At 47.5% G+C, this 17920-nt stretch overlaps 1 protein-coding gene across 1 annotated transcript in view; it reads left to right on the top strand.

Moving 5' to 3' along the window:
- Nucleotides 1–750: 750 nt before the first annotated feature.
- The window catches only part of gipc2 (GIPC PDZ domain containing family, member 2), a 51692-nt gene continuing 34522 nt past the window's right edge, over nt 751–17920 (top strand). The window contains exon 1 of the mRNA XM_078408145.1: nt 751–1147. Coding sequence (XP_078264271.1) covers nt 863–1147 — 285 coding nt within the window. The 5' untranslated portion in view covers nt 751–862. The remainder of the gene's footprint in view (nt 1148–17920) is intronic.

The following is a 17920-nucleotide window of genomic DNA, read 5'->3' as shown; positions in this document are numbered from 1 at the left end:
TTAGGACTGAGATAAGGAAAAACGTTTTCACCCAGAGAGTTGTGATTCTGTGGAATTCTCTGCCACAGAAAACACTGGAGGCCAATTCACGGGATGTTTTCAAGATCTAGTTAGATTTAGCTCTTAGGGCTCACGCAATCAAGGGATATGGGGATAAAGCAGGAACGGGGTACTGATTTAGGGGGGGAGGAGGGATGGGGGAGAGGGGGAGGGGGGAGGGAGGGGGAACTTGGAGGAGGGGAGGGGGAACTTGGAGGGGAGGGAGGGGGAACTTGGAGGGGGAGGGAGAGGGGGGGAGGGAGAGGGGGGGAGGGAGGGGGGAGGGAGAGGGGGGGGAGGGAGGGGGAACTTGGAGAGGGAGGGGGAACTTGGAGGGGGGGAGGGGGAACTTGGAGGGGGGGGGGAGGGGGGAACTTGGAGGGGGGGGAGGGGGAACTTGGAGGGGGGGGAGGGGGAACTTGGAGGGGGGAGGGGGAACGGAGGGGGGAGGGGGGGGAAGGGGGGGGAGGGGGAACTTGGAGGGGGGGAGGGGGAACTTGGAGGGGGGGGGAGGGGGAACTTGGAGGGGGGAGGGGAGATGCGTTTACGCATGCGCGCCAGTAAGCCCCAGTAAGGTCATCCAGCGGTGGGGGAGGAGGGAGATGCGCGTGCGGCCGCGAGCCCCGCCCCTTGCGGTCACCGAGTGAGCGCGGGTGGGGAGGGAGGAGGAGAGGGGGCAATGTGCGCCTGCGCGTCGTTCCCTGAGGCGTCGGTAACGGCCGAGGGAGGCTCCGGCTCTGCCGCCATCGCCATCATTGAGGGGCGGGAAGGAAAGAAGGCAGGCAGGCAGGCGGTGAGTGAGTGAAGTGAAGTGAAGCGAAAGATGCCGCTCGGCCTGAAGGCCAAGTGGAAGCACAGGTCGCGGGACAGCAGCACCTTGGTGGAGAACGAAGGGGGGCCGGGCTGGAGGATTGGTGGAGGCGGCAGAGGCGGCCGGGCTTCACCCGGCGACGTGGCCGGGGGGCTCCCGCCGCCGCCCGCCCGCCCCAAGCTGGTCTTCCACACGCAGCTGGCGCACGGCAGCCCCACCGGCCGCATCGAGGGCTTCGCCAACGTCCGAGAGCTCTACGCCAAGATCGCGGAGGTGTTCGCCATCCCCGCCGACGAGGTAAAGCCACCGCTCTCCCCGCCCTGACTGGCTGGCCGGCCGGCCCAGTGCAGGGGGTATGGGTGGGTGGGTGGGTGAGTGAGTGGGGTATGGGTGGGTGGGTGTATGGGTGGGTGTGTGAATGGGGTGGGGGTGTGGGTGGGGGTATGGGTGGGTGAGTGAGTGAGTGAGTGGGGTATGGGTGGGTGAGTGGGGTATGGGTGGGTGAGTGAGTGAGTGGGGTGGGGGTGAGGGTGAGGGTATGGGTGGGTGTGTGACTGGAGTGTGGGTGGGGGTATGGGTGGGTGAGTGGGGTATGGGTGGGTGAGTGGGGTATGGGTGGGTGAGTGAGTGGGGTGGGGGTGAGGGTATGGGTGGGTGGGTGTGTGAGTGGGGGGGGGTGTGGGTGGGTGAGTGGGGTATGGGTGGGTGAGTGGGGTGGGGGTATGGGTGGGTGAGTGGGGTGGGGGTGTGTGTGAGTGGGGTGTGAGTGGGGTGGGGTGTGGGTGTGTGAGTGGGGTGGGGGTGTGAGTGGGGTGGGTGTGTGAGTGGGGTGGGTGTGTGAGTGGGGTGGGTGTGTGAGTGGGGTGGGTGTGTGAGGGGTGGGTGGGTGTGTGAGTGGGGTGGCGGTGTGGGTGGGTGAGTGAGTGGGGTGTGGGTGGGTGAGTGAGTGGGGTGGGGGTATGGGTGGGTGAGTGGGGTGGGGGTGGGTGGGTGAGTGGGGTGTGGGTGGGTGAGTGAATGAGTGGAGTGGTGTGGGGGTGTGGGTGGGTGAGTGGGGTGTGGGTGGGTGAGTGGGGTGGGGGTGTGTGTGGGTGAGTGTGGTGTGGGTAGGTGGGTGGGTGGGGTGGGGATGTGGGTGGGTGGGGTGGGGTGAGGTGAGAGGGTGGGGGCTCCATAGGGTGAAGGCATGAGGACTCTTCCACTCTAGCACCAGAGGAAGGGCACAGCCTCAGAATTAAAGGACGCACCTTTTAAAAAGGAGATGAGGATTGAATTTCTTTACAGAGGGGGGGGTGAATCAATCCGTGGAATTCATGGCCACACAAGGCTGCGGAGACAAGTTTCAAAGGCAAAGATTCATGGTTTAGTAGGGGGTTAGTCAGGGGGTTGTGGGGAGAAGGCAGGAGAATGAGGTTAGGAGGGAGAGAGAGTCAGCCATCCATGATTGAATGGCGGAGTAGACTCGATGGGCCGAATGGCATAATTCTGCTCCAAGAACTGATGAACATCATCCCCTCAACCCCCCCCCCCCACAATTTCTGTCCCTCATCCCACCCTTGGGTGAGCAAGCAAAGAATCACTGAGTAAAGTATTCATTCATTTGTGCTTCCTGTTACCCCCCCCCCCTCATTCCCACGGCTCCCACCCCCCCAATCATCTCATCCCACTCAACACTCACCCCGTCATCAAACAGTGAAAGGCCTGAAAAGAATGGATGTGGAGAGGGTGTTTCCACGAGTGGGAGAGTTTAGTACCAGAGGCCATAGTTTCAAAATAAACGGAAGTACCTCAGAACTGAGATGAGGAAGAATTTCTTTCGAGGAAGGTGAATCTGTGGAATTTGCTGTAGAGACCAAGATGAAGGTAAACACAAAATGCTGGAGTAATTCAGCGGGATAGCGGAGTTAGGGGGTATGGGGAGAAGGCAGGAACGGGGTACTGATTGAGAGTGGCGGTGCTGGCTCGAAGGGCTGAATGGCCTACTCCTGCACCTATTGTCTATTGTCTATTGTCTATCTCTGGAGAGAAGGAATGGGTGGACGAGACCCGTCTGCAGTCTCTCATGGGAGCCAAGACCAAGTCATTGAGTATTTTCTAAGGTGAAGGTTGACAGATTCTTGATTAGTGCGGGTGTCAGGGGTTATGGGGAGAGGGCAGGAGAATGGGGTTGAGATGGAGAGATAGATTAGCCTTGATTGAATGGCGAGGGAGGCTCCTTTTTATCACTTATGAACTTAAGACCCCGTCCCATTGGCCCCCTCATGCCCGCTCCCCACTTCCCATTGGGCCTCTCCTCTCGGCCCCCCCTCTTCCAATAGGCCCACCTCCTTGCCCCTTCCCATTGGCCCCCCTCCTTGCCCCTTCCCATTGGCCCCCATTGATTTTCACCCCCAGCAGTCACTTAGTTTAGCTTACTTACTGCCACGTCTAATGACCGAGGTACAGTGAAAATCCTTTGTTGCGTGCTATCCAGTCAGCAGAACGACAATACATGATTATACAGTTGAGCCATTTACAGTGTATAGATGCATGATAAGGGAATCATGTATCTATCGCCCGGTCCAGTCGAGCCCCAGGCTGCTGCAGGGCCTCCTCCATCACCCTCGACAGGTAGAACACAAAATGCTGGAGTAACTCAGTGGGTCAGGCAGCATCTATGGAGCACATGGATGGGTGACGTTTTGGGTCCGGACCCTTCAGTCTGAAAAACTGGTAGATGTGAGATACTTGGACTTGCATAAGACCTTTGAAAAGATGCCACAAATGATTCCATTAAAATTAGATCGCATGGAATAGGGTGTTGTGAGAGTTTAGTCAATCCCTGCATCTCCAGCGGCGATGCAGCACAGTGGCTCAGCGGTAGAGTTGCTGGCTTACAGCGCCAGAGACCCCCGGTTCGATCCTGACTACAGGTGCTGTCTGTACGGGGTTTGTACGTTCTCCCCGTGACCTGCGTGGGTTTTCTCAGAGATCTGCAGTTTGCTCCCATGCTCCAAAGACGTACAGGTTTATAGCTTAATTGCATTAGAATAAATGTAAAATTGTCCCTAGTGTGTGTAGGATAGTGTTAATATGCAGGGATTGCTGGTCGGTGTGGGCTGAAGGGCCTGTTTCAGCGCTTTTTCTCTAAATAAACTATACTAAACTCCAGTATTTAATCTAATCTGTTCTTTTTTTCATCTATTTAGAGCTATAGAGATATAGTTATAGAACATAGAAACAGGCCTGAATATGGTTTGTGGCCCATGTTGGTATTCAGGTACTGCCACAGCCTCCTGGTATTTATTTCATGGGATTGAACCTCTAGTTTAGAGTCATACGGAAACAGGCTCTTCAGACTCTAATACTCCGTGTGGCCTAGCCACCATCTCGCCCAACTGCAACTTCAGTATTCAGTCCAGTTTAGTTTATTGTCACGTGTACTGAGGGACAGTGAAAAGCCTTTGTTGCGTGCTGACCAGTGAGTGGAAAGACAATACATGATTACAATTGCGCCATTAACTGTGTATCGAGATATGATAAGGGAATAACGTTTTTTGCAAGGTGAAGCCAGCAAAGTCCGATCAAGGATAGTCCGAGGGTCACCAAAGAGGTAGATAGTAGTTCAGCACTGCTCTCTGGTTGTGGTCGGCTGATTCACAAAATAATTCACAACTTGAAAGTACCTAAATGGTCGCTGAAATAAAATTCAAAAGTGACTTACAAAAGAAAACCATATTAAATGTCCTTTTCAAGGCATTAGATACTTCGGTGCAATCGGAGTGTAATGACTGCTGTTTACAGAAATACAGTAGCCACACTCCATGTAGCAAACTCCATAAACAGCAGTGTGATAATGATATGTAGATTTTGACAAGGACTCTATGGATCAATGACCTTGTTCTTCGCAGACATTGTACATGAGGGGGGTAGGCAGGTCCTCGGTTTAAAAATCTTAGAAGTAAGTTGGTACCTTTTGACAGTACAATACTCCCGCACACTGCACTATATTTACTGGTTGTTATTGAATGTGATGCTTGGAATTGTATTTGATGGAGATTTGAAAGGGGATAATTTAAGACAAGTAATGGTTGACACAATTAACAATTTATCACTGAAAGAGAGCATTCAATGGTGTGATTACTGCATTATCAGAGAAACCTACGCAGTTTGGGTAACTCAGAGAGCAGGAGCAACTCACTGGAGAATAGGAATTGGTGACGTTTCGGGTCGAGACCTTCAGACTGAAGAAGGCTCTCGACCCGAAACGTCACCCATTCCTTCTCTCCAGAGATGCTGCCTGTCCTGAGTTACTCCAGCATTTTGTGTCTCCCATCTGCAGTTCTTTCCTACACTTTTGGTTATTTTTATTATGGACTTTGGATATTTTTTGTTTCAGATTGCACCATAATCTTTGAATCATTCCGTGGTTCTACACTCACTGTTTACTTATTGCTGTATTTGTCATTCCCAGGTTGAAATTCCTGGGCGTTGATATCTCAGACCTCCATATAATCACAAAGGAGGCACACTAATTTCTTAGTCATTTAAAGAGATTCAGCAGGGCAGCTCTGTGGCACAGCGATAGAGTTGCTGCCCTATAGCGCCAAAGACCCTGGTTCAATCCTGACTACAGGTGCTGTCTGTACGGAGTTTGTACATTCTCCCTGTGACCTGTGTGGATTTTCTCCTAGGTGCTCCGGTTTCCTCCCACATTCCAAAGACATACAGGTTTGTCGGTTAATTGGCTTCGGTAAGAAATGTAAAGTTGTCCATAGTGTGTAGGATAGTGTTAGTTTGCGGGGATCGCTGGTCGGTGTGGACTCGGAGGGCCAAAGCTGTATTTCTAAACTAAACTAATGTCCCTGGATACTCAGTAACAATCTACCTTGGATGCACTGTAGAATATATCTTGACTGGTTGCATCATGGCCTGGTCTGGCAATTCTAACATAGAGGAATGCAAATGGTTGCAGGGAGTGGTGGACTCAGCCCAGTCTGTCACGGGTATAGCCCGCCCCACTGTTGAAAGCACTGTTGAAGACATGAGCTTCTGCCTGAAGAAGGCGGCATCTATTGTTGAGGATCCCCACTATCTTCTTGTTATCATCGGGCAGGAGGTACAGAAGCCCACGCCACCAGGTTCAGGAACAGTTAGTTTAGTTTTAGTTTGAGATACTGCTCAAACAGTCTATGTTGCCCATCGAGCCCGGGCCGACAGCAATCCCTGTACACTAGCACTATCCTACACATTAGCGACAATTACAGTTTTCACCAAAGCCAATTAACCTACAAACCAAACTGTTTGGAGTGTCGGAGCAACCGGAGAAAACTTACGCGATCATAGGGGAACATACAAACTGCGTATAGACAACACCCGTATTCAGGATTGAACCAGGGTCTCTGGCACTGTGAGGCAGCAACTCTACCACTGTGCCAACATGCCGCCCACTAATTTCCTACATGTGCCAATCCTAATCCTACCTTTGCACTAGGATTGTGTCAATCCTAATCCTACCTACATCACCAAGCCCACGTCTTGTACTGCAATGGACTGGTTTTCTAATTGTGTTTTGGGCTGGTGTCTTGTTTTTCCCAGTCATTTTCTTTTCGCTGATTTTTAGAATTTATATGTAATTTATGTATTATTTGTTTTTGTACGTTGGTTGTCCGTGTCTGTGATGTTGACGTAAGCAAGATTTCCAATGTACCTGCACCTCAGTGTACTTGTACATTTGACAATAAAAGCTATTTGACTTGCACCCATGTCAGAAGATAATTTAGTGACTTAGTTTATAGTAGAAACAAGGAACTGTTCATGCTGGTTTACAAAAAAGGACACGGAGTGCTGGCGAAATTCAGTGGGTCAGGCAGGAAAATATGGATAGATGACGTTTCAAGTCGGGACCCTTCGGACTGATTCATAAGTTACATTTCTGGTCAGCATAAGCCTGACACTTACTTTCTTGTTTTTTGGCACTTTGTGTTTGTAAGTTAGTTGGTATATTTCCCACATATTGTAACCAACACCGCAAATTGCCAGAGTAATCTTGCACTATACGTTGTTCCCTTTATCATGTATCTGGCGATTGCAATCATGTATAGTCTTTCTGCTGGCTGGTTAGCGCGCAGCACAAAGCTTTTCACTGTACCTCGATACACGTGATGATAAACTAAACTCAACTCAGTGGGCCAGTCTGAGTAATGGTCCCGACCTGAAGCATCGCCTATCCATGTCTTCCACAGATGCTGCCTGACCTGCTGAGTTACTCCAGCATTTTGTTTTGTAAACCAGTGTCTGCAGTTCCTCGGGTCTCCATTTTACAGCAATAACTAGGCTTGCAAGGAACTATATCACCTGTTCAGAGCTTTGCAAAAAGTGTCAATCTACAAATTTGTTCCTATTGGTTTGACCTCTTGAAATAGGAAATTGATAATTGTTACTCCTTAAAAATGTCCCCGAGTTATTTAGTCACAATCCCTCTGAGGATACTGCCACACGCACATCCTGCATTTCTCTATGACACGATACTGATGAAGAACAGACCGTGGGTGTATCTCACATCCTGCTTGGATCTGTAATTTGATTGGCACATTCAGCCAATAATTCTGTCAATTCGTTTACTTTTTTTGTTTTAATTCAAAAATCTGGATGTGAGTATTTGCAGTAGAAAATCTACTGTAGCTGATTATGGAGTTTGCTTGACTCTTTCCCTAACTTTGTGAATTTCTGACGAGATGGCATCATTGAAGAAATGTCTGGGGTTATGGGGAGAAGGCAGGACAATGGGGTTAGGAGGGAGAGATAGATCAGCCATGATTGAATGGCGGATTAGACTTGATGGGCCTGATGTAGCCTGACCAGCGGAGTTGCTCCGGAACTTTGTCTATTTTTGTAAACCAGCATCTGCACTTCTGCAGTCATCTATAGACCATAGCTGAGACAGTCCCCATTCTTCCCCATGTATTTGCAGATTTCCCTGCACTGTAAATGACACTGAGACTGGAAACTGCTGTTTCCTCCTGATGTTCCTTAGTGATTTAGCGATACAGGGCGGAAACAGGCCCTTCAGCCCACTGAGTCCGCGTCGACCAGGGATCCCCGTACACTAACACTATCCTACACACAAGGGAAACTTTACGGAAGCCGATTAACGCTCAAACCTCAATGCTTTTGGACCATGGGAGGAAACCGCAGCACCTGCGGAAAACAAGGCGAACATTCTGACAGCACCCAAAGTCAGGATCGAACCTGAGCCTCCGGCGCTATGGCAGTAACTCTACCGTTACGCCACTGTGCCGCCCTAAGTGGAAAGAGAGATGAAGCCAGCCCATCATCTATGAACCTGTCCTGAGCTAAGTTGTTGGGGCCGTGCTCCAATTTGCAGGAAGATTCTGGACAATGTCCTTAATTCAGGTGTATAATCGTAAATCTGTTGGGGCCGACAGCTGGTTAACTGATCCTCCTTTCAAGTTCCCAGTGCTCTAATTAAATTAATGTGCTCTTTAAAGCCTATCTTGCGCATGACCTCTATTTGTGAATTAAGTGTAGAATTGTTTTCTAACAATGGGATTATTTACAGTATGGTACCTTGCCAAGCGTGGCATAACATAAAGGACTTGTTAGGATTACAAATTGTGAAGACTACATACTCAACTGCCATCTTGTTTTGAATGTAAACATGCTTTTAGTTTGTTTTTGTTTAATTGGCATAGTAGCAGACATTATCCCCAGTATATAACTGGATGAAAATGTTTGCATGTCTGAGCTTGCAGACCTGGGTTATTTAGTGCATCAGCGTGCTTGAAATTGGGTAAAACTTTCCTTTGGAGCCACATTTAAATTAGATCGTTTGCACTTAATTGTTTTGCATTCCCTTGAATCTTCTTGAAGATTCAATCATAATTTTTAAATAGAATTTGGCTGAATGAGAACGGGTTGGAACTTGACTAAATGCATAGTTTGACTCGAATGAGGTTCATACGCTTAAAGCACAGCTTTAGGTTGAAAATAGGCACACAATGCTGGAGTAACTGCCAGCATTTCTGGATAGAAGGAATGGGTGACGTTTCGGGTCGACACCCTTCTTCAGAATGAGTCAAGGGGGAGGGAGACACAGAGATAAGGAAGGGTAAGGTGTGAAAACGAGACTTCAAAGGGGATGTCAGATCTAGGTTGCATAGTGTTCACTATTTCTCAGTCAAGATGATATGTTTAATAATGGAGACTTCCATTCTAGGTGTCTTTTCCAGTCTTGCCTGTTCTTGATCAATACTTGACGACAGACACAAAATGCTGGAGTAACTCAGCAAGACAGGCAGCATCTCTGGAGAGAAGGAATGAATGGATGACACTTCAGGTCGACCCGAAACATCTCCCATTCCTTCTCTCCAGCGATGCTGCCCGTTCCTCTGAGTTACTCCAGCATTTTGTGTCTGTCTTCAATTTAAACCAGCTTCTGCAGTTCTTTCCTGCACGCTTGATCAATACTTGTTTTTTTCCATCTCTTAATGTTTGTTATTGTTATACTTACTGACAACAGTCAAGATGGCAACAAAAACAAAAAGTGCCTTGACTTGAGTTTGGATGGCAATAATTCAGTAGTTTCAGTTATATTCTTGAGTCATTTACAGATGATTAGAAACTTTGGTGGGGTTAACCCAGAGTGAGGAGGCAAAACTAAAGCTCAAAGGTGGGATGTGAGATCAGGAACCTCTTGGAGAATTCTTCCCTTTGAAGGCAGACACAAAATGCTGGAGTAACTCAGAGGGTCAGGCAGCATCTCTGGTGAACTCTAGGTGAATAGGTAACTGGTAGGAGTTCCACTGTTTGCCTCTTGTTTTCACACCTTCCCCAGCCAACAATGAGCCATTATGGGCTCCACCCTTCCCGAGGTCATCTGTTGCCGAACCTGATTTGCTCTGGCCTTTTCTCACCTGGAGTTTATTTCCCCTCCCCCCTCAAGATTCAAGATTCAAGATAGCTTTATTTGTCATCCAATATTGGACGAAATTCAGTCACCCACAGTCCAACAATAAAAGCATTAAATAAGCATTAAAATTACACAACCCCAAAAAAACCCCAAAACACAGTCCAACAATAAAAGCATTAAATAGGCATTCAAATTACACAACCCCAAAAACACAGTCCAACAATAAAAGCATTAAATAGGCATTCAAATTACCCAACCCCAAAAACACACAAAAAAAGAAACATCCATCAAAGAAACATCCATCACAGTGAGTCTCCTCCAGTCCTCTCCTCACTGTGATGGAAGGCCACAATGTCTTTCCCTTCTCCTGCTGTCCTCGCCCGCAGTCAGGTTGTTGTGGTTGTAGGCCGCACCGGACGGTCCACAGCGGGCCAAGCCCAAGGCGAGTCGCAGCCGCTCCCGCAGCCTCCGAAGACGGCCGGCTCCGCCGATGATAAGTCCGATCCGGGGCGGGCGAACACGCTGCCGCTGTTGCTGTTGCTGCACGTCGGGGCGGTCGTGGCTCCCGACATTGAAGCCCCCGCCCAACAGAGAAATATCCCGCGGCATATCTTAGGCCGCGCTGGACGGTGAAATGTCCTCGACCCAAGCCCCGCGATCCGGGGCGGGCGAACCCGCTGCCGCTGCCGGAGCTCCCGATGTCGGCATCCACGCGGCCCGAGCCTAAGGCGAGTCGCAGCCGCTCCCGCAGCCTCCGAAGACGGCCGGCTCCGGTGATGGTAAGTCCGATCCGCGGGCTCTGCGAACCAGAGCCCTGGAGGCCGACAGCTCCAGGAGTTGGGCCGATGGTAGGCCGCAGCAGGAACGGAGACAACACCCAGAACACAAAGGTCGGGTCTCCGTTCGGAAGGGACACATATTTACAATTTTACAGTTCCCCCCCTCCCCCCCACATACACACATAGTACACAAACACAAAAACACCACATCACAACTACAATTAAGACAAAAAAAACCAACAAAAACACAAAGACAAATGGACCGCAGGTGAGCCGGGTTTCAACCTGAAACGTCACCCATCCTTTTTCTCCAGAGATGTTGCCTGACCCGCTGAGTTACTCCAGCACTTTGTGTCTACTTTATATTAATACACATAATCTGTTGTGAGATAGATTACCTGTAATAATGTTTCTGCAGCTCAAAAGCAATATTCTAAATCTGCAAAGACTGGTGTAGTCAAATGTTGGTCAAAGTTCCAATGTACGTTATGCAAATTTTATGATCCACCGTTCAGCTCTTCGGGTATCCCAGTGACATCACTGCAGATTTATGGAGAGGTTGAGTGTGATGAGTCTGATTCTGCAAATTTTATGTCAGCACGTTTTTACATTCCTCCTTCCTCTTGCCACGCCCAAAGGTGTCTGCTGTAATGCGTATTACACCATCTCTGTGGAGACTATCGCTTTGGATGTCACTAAAGTTCAGTTTTGATTGCATCAATTCAGATTATTGAAGGCAAGGGTTGAGGGGGAAGGGGAAAACCCTATCTTAAGTTTATGAATGATGACGTGGAATAACTGAAGGGCATGAATAAAGGAAGAACAATTCAAAAATCAGCACTGGACATGTTGTAAAAGACACGTCCTGAAAACAATACAATGTTGTCACAATCTTTGATTGTATCCAGAGGTTGAACTTTGCCGATCCTCTCCATCCAGTCCTGGGTAGATGTGGAGATGGTCTTTCTGCTAGTGGGAGAGTTACGGACCAGAGGCCAAAGCCTCAGAGTAAAAGGACGTTCCCTTAGAAGGGGGATGAGGAGGAACTTATTTAGTCAGGAGAAATCTGTGGAATTCATAGCCACAGAAGGCTGTGCAGGCCGCGACTGGATACTTTTAAGGCGGAGATTGGCAGAGTCTCGATTAGTACGGTTGTCGGGTTATGGGGAGAATGCAGGACAATGGGGTTGAGAGGAAAAGATAGTTCAGCCATGATTGAATGGCAGAGTAGACTTGATGGGCCGAATGGCTTAATTCTGCTCCTATAACTTATGAACTTTCCAAAAACATTTCTGGCACTTCTTAACCTGAAGAATGGACCATACCTTTTCTGTCCTGTTTTTTTGGCCTTCCGCTCGATTACGTGTGAAAAACAGAGATCCACAAGACACGGATGAGAAAATAGTGTAACAAAGATGCTGGCCTTGTAAAAAGGCACGATTAAGTCAAAATGTTTTTTTAAAATGAAAGAATATGTATCAAAACATTGTATTCCTTGCATTTGTAAAATCTTAACTGGACAGAAAGTCCAACAGTGTTCCATCAGATAATTTGTGACGTCTCTTTTGAGGAGTGCCAAGAAATGGACATCATAGGTTTCAATCAAGAGAAACAATGTGGAGAACTGTGGAACTGGTAAAACGATGAGGGAGGGAGGGGGGGGGGGGGGGGGGGAAGTGGAGGGGAGTATGAGGCCAAGTTACTTAAAATTAGAGAATTCAATGTTCATACTGATGGGTTGAAAGCTACCCAAGCAACATATGTGGTGCTGTTCCTCCAATTTGCGTGTGGCCTCACTCTAGCAATGGAGGAGGCCCAGGACAGAAATGCCTGTATGAGAATAGGAAGGGAAGTTGAAATGGTTGGCAACCGGGAGATACAGCAGGCCGAGGCGGACCGACCGAGTGGAAGTGTGCAACGAAACGGTCGCCGAGTCTATGCTTCGTTTCGCCGATGCAGAGGAGTCCTCTGTTCTACTTGCGTTTCAAGCCATTGGCATGGCTGGAGTATCCTTAACCTAGTGTTGTACTGCATCTGCATGCAGTGATGTGGATATGGAACAGTGGAAAATAAGGGTCAAATGGATGGATGGAGACTTCATAAATTCATTAGTGATAGGAACAGAATTACTCTGTCATTCGTGTACTCTGCCATTCAATCATGACTGATCTATCTTTTCCTCTTAACCCCATTCTCCTGCCTTCTCCCCATACCCCTGACACCCGTTCTAAGTGAGAATCTGTGCCTTAAAAATATCCATTGACTTGGCCTCCACAACTTTCAGTGGCAATTAATTCCACAGATTCATCACCCTCTAGCTAAAGAAATTCCTCCCATCTCCTTTCTAAATGAACGTCCTTTAATTCTGATGCTATGACCTCTGGTCCTAGACTCTCCCACGAGTGGAACATCCTCTCCACATCCACTCTATCCAGGCCTGTAGAAACTGCAGATACGAGTTTACCAAAACAAAATAGGTGACATTTTGGATTAGGGTCCTTTTCCAGTCTGACGAATGTCCCGACCCAAAACGACAGCTATCCATGTCCTCCAGAGATAGAGATGCTGCTTGACCAGCTGAGTTACTCCAGCCCTTTGTGTTTTTTCTCAACTGGGATTTTTTTTTCTGATGACTTGTTTGCTGGTCACAGTTGGATAATTGAGTAGTTTTGCTTGTATGCCAGTTATTGTAATGCAAAGAGGAACTGGTTGAACCAGCTCTTAGTTTGGTGTGAGATGAAATTGGTTGAGTGATAATCCTGGAAACCAAAGCTATTCTGTGTCATTCAATTACAGCCTGCTGATATTTCTGTCGGAAAAAGTGTATTCATATTTGTCCCCTGTTAAATTGGCTGTTCAGTGTCAAAGAAATGGCTTAAGAAACAAATGTATACATTCAATATTAATAACAGTAATTGATACTGAGAGGGGTATTTCCAAAATGTTGTTTGGCTGACAGCTACACCTTATGGGTGGATTCCGAGATTCTTTGTGCCACGTAGTATCATTGCAGACTGTTTATCGGTATCATGTGGTGGCCTTCTGCTGGATTCCATTTCCTCTGGCAAGGGTGTTAAAATGATGGGCTTCCAAGATTACTTCTGAGTCTTTTGGTATTTATTCACAAAATGCTGGAGTAACTCAGCAGGTCAGGCAGCATCTCAGAAGGAATTCTGAGAAGGAATGGAAGACGTTTCGGGTCGAGACCCTTCTTCAGACTGAGTCTTTTGGTATCAGGTGTAAACAGATAGTACTGTAGATAGACACAATGTTCAGTTTTAGTTTAGTTCCGAGATACAGGATGGAAACATTCGGCCCACTGAGTCTGCTGACCAGCGATCCCCGCGCATTAACACTATTATATCATATATCATATAATATCATATAAAAGGCCTGTTTCCGGCTGTAGATATATGATATGATATGATATGATATATATACAGCCAGAAACAGGCCTTTTCGGCCCTCCAAGTCCGTGCCGCCCAGTGATCCCCGTACATTAACACTATCCTACACCCACTAGGGACAATTTTTACATTTACCCAGCCAATTAACCTACATACCTGTACGTCTTTGGAGTGTGGGAGGAAACCGAAGATCTCGGAGAAAACCCACGCAGGTCACGGGGAGAACGTACAAACTCCTTACAGTGCAGCACCCGTAGTCAGGATCGAACCTGAGTCTCCGGCGCTGCATTCGCTGTAAAGCAGCAACTCTACCGCTGCACTACCGTGCCGCCCACTATTCTACACACTATGGACAATTTACAATTTTACCAAGCCAATTCACCTACAAACCTGTACGTCTTTGGAATGTGGAAGGAAACTGGTGTTCCCGGAGAAAACCCATGCAGGTCAAAGGGAGAACGTACAAACTCCATACAAACAGCTCCCGTAGTCAGGATCGAACTCGGGTCTCTGGCGCTGTAAGGCAGCAACTCTACCGCTGCGCCACCGTGCCAAAATGCTGGAGTGACTCAGCAGACTAGGCAGCATGTGCAAAGAAAAAGGTGTCCTGGCAGCATGGTGGTGCAGCAGTAAAGTTGTTGCTTTACAGCGCCAGAGACCCGGGTTTCATCCTGACTACGGGTGCTGTCTGTACGGAGATTATTCCTTTGCCCTGGGTGCTTTGCTTTCCTCCCACACTCCAAAGACAAACAGGGTTGTAGGTTAATTGGCTTTGATATAATTGTTCCTATTGTGTAGGATAGTGTTAGTGTCGGCACGGACTCAGTGGGCCGAAGGGCCTGTTTCCGCTCTGCATCTCTAAACCAAAAAAATAGATTCTGGACCTGAAAATAGACACGAGTGTAGGAGGTGGTGCTTAGCTAAACATATCTCACACTATTGTGGTTTCTTGGTTGCCAGTGTTTGTGTACATGTGGTAAATATTGCAGCAAATTATGGGGATTGATAATGTACTCCATGGTTGGTAAAGCATAGTGGTTTCCTTGTGTGATTCTGTAGAAATGGCAGATGGAATACAGCTTGAATTGATCTTGCATTAATTTCAATTTGAACTGATATTCTGTAATTTCCATTGGGGAATCAACTTTAATTGGATGAAACTCGAACTCGCTATCTGTGGTGAAACTGTGGTTTGCATTCAGAGCAATTGGTCTCTGATGTAAAAGATGTGGGCTGTTTACAGTCAAATTGGTGGTACCACTTTCCCAAATTAAGTACTTGTTAAAGAAGGGGCTTGCATGTATATGGCAACTGTCACAAGACCCCCCAAAACATCTTAAAACCATTTAAAAAACTTCCTGAAGCACCGTCACAAATTATTAAGATTTAGCATCTGAGCATTTTTAACATTTCAATATTTTAATCTAATTTTCCTTGGGGAGGAAGCAAACATATATGCTGATAGAGTTCTTGTTTGACATTTGTGCCTTGGTTTCATCCAACCTAACAACTATTTTATATCTTTTTAGATTAATCAATGTCATTCAGATGGACAACATTAATTGTAGGGTGGCACGGTGGCGCAGCGGTAGAGTTACTGCTTTGCAGTGCCAGAGACCCAGGTTCGGTCCTAACTACGGGTGCTGTCTATATGGAGTTTGTAAGTTCTCCCCGTGATATGCGAGGGTTTCCCTGGGAGCTCCGGTTTCTGTCCACATTCCAAAGATGGGCAGCTTTCATAATAATAATAATAATCGTAATTTATTAGCCAAGCCTATTTTGCAACACACAAGGAATTTGGTTTGCCATACAGTCATATCAAAAAAGCAACATGACACACAACTACATAAAATTTGACATAAACATCCACCGCAGTGGCTCCTCCACATTCCCCACTGGGATGGAAGGCAATAAAGTCTTATCTTCTTTCCTCCTTTTCTTCCGCGGTCTGGGGAGTCGAACCATCCGCAGTCGAAGCTCCCGCAGCCGGCGATCGAAGCTCTCGTGTCGGGGTGGTCGAAGCACCTATGGCTTGGAGCTCTTGAAGTTGGTCCCTAACCAGGGACTACGAGCTCCACTGTGTTAAAGTCCGGACGCTCCCGTGGTTGGAGCTCCGAGGTCCAAACAAGAGGCCGCCAGCTCCACGATGTTAGGCTGCAGAGCGGACGGAGATACAGCATGGAAAAAGTCGCATCTCCGTCGAGGAAAGAGATTAAAAAAAAGTTTCCCCCACCACCCCCACATAAAACAAAACTAAAGATAAACTGAAACATACATTTTACCAGAAACTAAAAACACAAAGAAGGAAAATGACGAGACAGACTGTTGACGAGGCAGCTATTGTTCGGCAGCCCCTGGTGGTATTTGGAATAGCTGGATTGAAGGCCAATTGGTAAAATTGTAAATTGTCCCTATTGTGTGGAGGACAGTGTTCGTGTGCAGGAGTCGCTGGCCGGCATAGACTCGGCGGGCCGAAGGGCCTATTTCCACTCTGAATCTCTAAACTAATCAATCTTGGCTGAAAAATATCATGTTCATTATGACACTCATTTGCCCATTGAATCCATGCTGTTTCTTGTAGAACAATTCTGTCGCTCACTTTTCCCACACTCTTTTACCTTAGCATGGCACTTTGTATTCCGCTTGGGTTGCTTACAATACAACAAAATGAACAATGAATTCTCCAATTTTAGGTAACCAACCAAACCTCACCACCCTCTTCTCCCCCACCCTATGTTTCCTTCCCCCTCGCCCACCCCTTCTATCTATTCCTTCCTCTGGCTTCACATTCGTAACTCTTCTATCCTTATCTCACACCTTTTGGTCTTTTCATCTCTGGCCATCTAGGCAGATGTCCAACTATCTGCCTATCAAACCTTCCCCTACTCACCTGTATCCCCATATTACTTGCTCGGCTTTCTCCTGCCCCCTCCTCTCTTCCAGCTTACCTCCCCCTCCCTCATCACAATCAGTCTGAAGAAGGGTCCCGACCCGAAACATCACCTATTCATGTTTTCCAAAGATACTGCCTGACCTGCTGAGATATTTCAGTACTTTGTGTCATTTTTTGTGAACCAGCATCTGCAGTTCATTGTTTCTACATGGTCAATTACTTCCCTGCATTGTCTGACAAATTCCCTTTCAAAAGTCCCGCATGACTCCTCCACCGAAACGAAGTTAGCTTGGCTGCAACTATTCCCTGCATAAAATGTTATTTTCCTTGTTTTCGTCTCAACCTTCGCTCCGCACATTCAATCTGCATACCCTTGATCATTGAACCATCCGTGACAAGGTACTGCTTATCTCAATCTCCCCCCTCTAAGCATGACAACATCATGTATATCTCGATCAGATCTTTCTCCCAAGGTGCATGGTTCAGTTTCTGTAGTCCAATTTAGTTACTGAATTTCGTCATCCTTCTAAAAAGCGAACCCAGGAAAACAATGGAAAGCTTTTGTTTATGGTTTAGTTTAGCTTATTTCACGTGTACCGCGGTACAATGAAAAGTTTTGTTGCACGCTAACCAATCAACGGAAAGACAACCAATGATTACAACCGAACCATCCACCGTATACAGAAACACAATAAAGAAAATAATGTTTAGTGCAAGAAATAACTTTTCGTGCAAGAGGTGGCTTCAAAGAAGAGGAGAGAGCTAGATAGAGCTCTTAAGGATAGCGGAGCCAGGGGGTATGGGGAGAAGGCAAGAACGGGGTACTGATTGAGAATGATCAGCCATGATCACATTGAATGGTGGCGCTGGCTCGAAGGGCCAAAATGGCCTCCTCCTGCACCTATTGTCTAAGAGATTACAACACAATGTGGAAAGAAAGAACTGTGGATGCTGGATAATGCCAAAGATAAACTCAAAGTGATGGAGTAATTCGGTGGGTCAGGCAGCACTTCTGGAGAAAAAGGATCGGTGACGTTTCAGGGAAGAAGGGTCCTAACCCGAAACGTCACCCATCCTTTT

This window comes from Rhinoraja longicauda, chromosome 11, assembly GCF_053455715.1.
Source record: "Rhinoraja longicauda isolate Sanriku21f chromosome 11, sRhiLon1.1, whole genome shotgun sequence".
Classification (NCBI taxonomy): Eukaryota; Metazoa; Chordata; class Chondrichthyes; order Rajiformes; family Arhynchobatidae; genus Rhinoraja; species Rhinoraja longicauda.
Note: the sequence above shows the minus strand (reverse complement) of the source record. Positions and strands in the feature narration are given on the sequence as shown.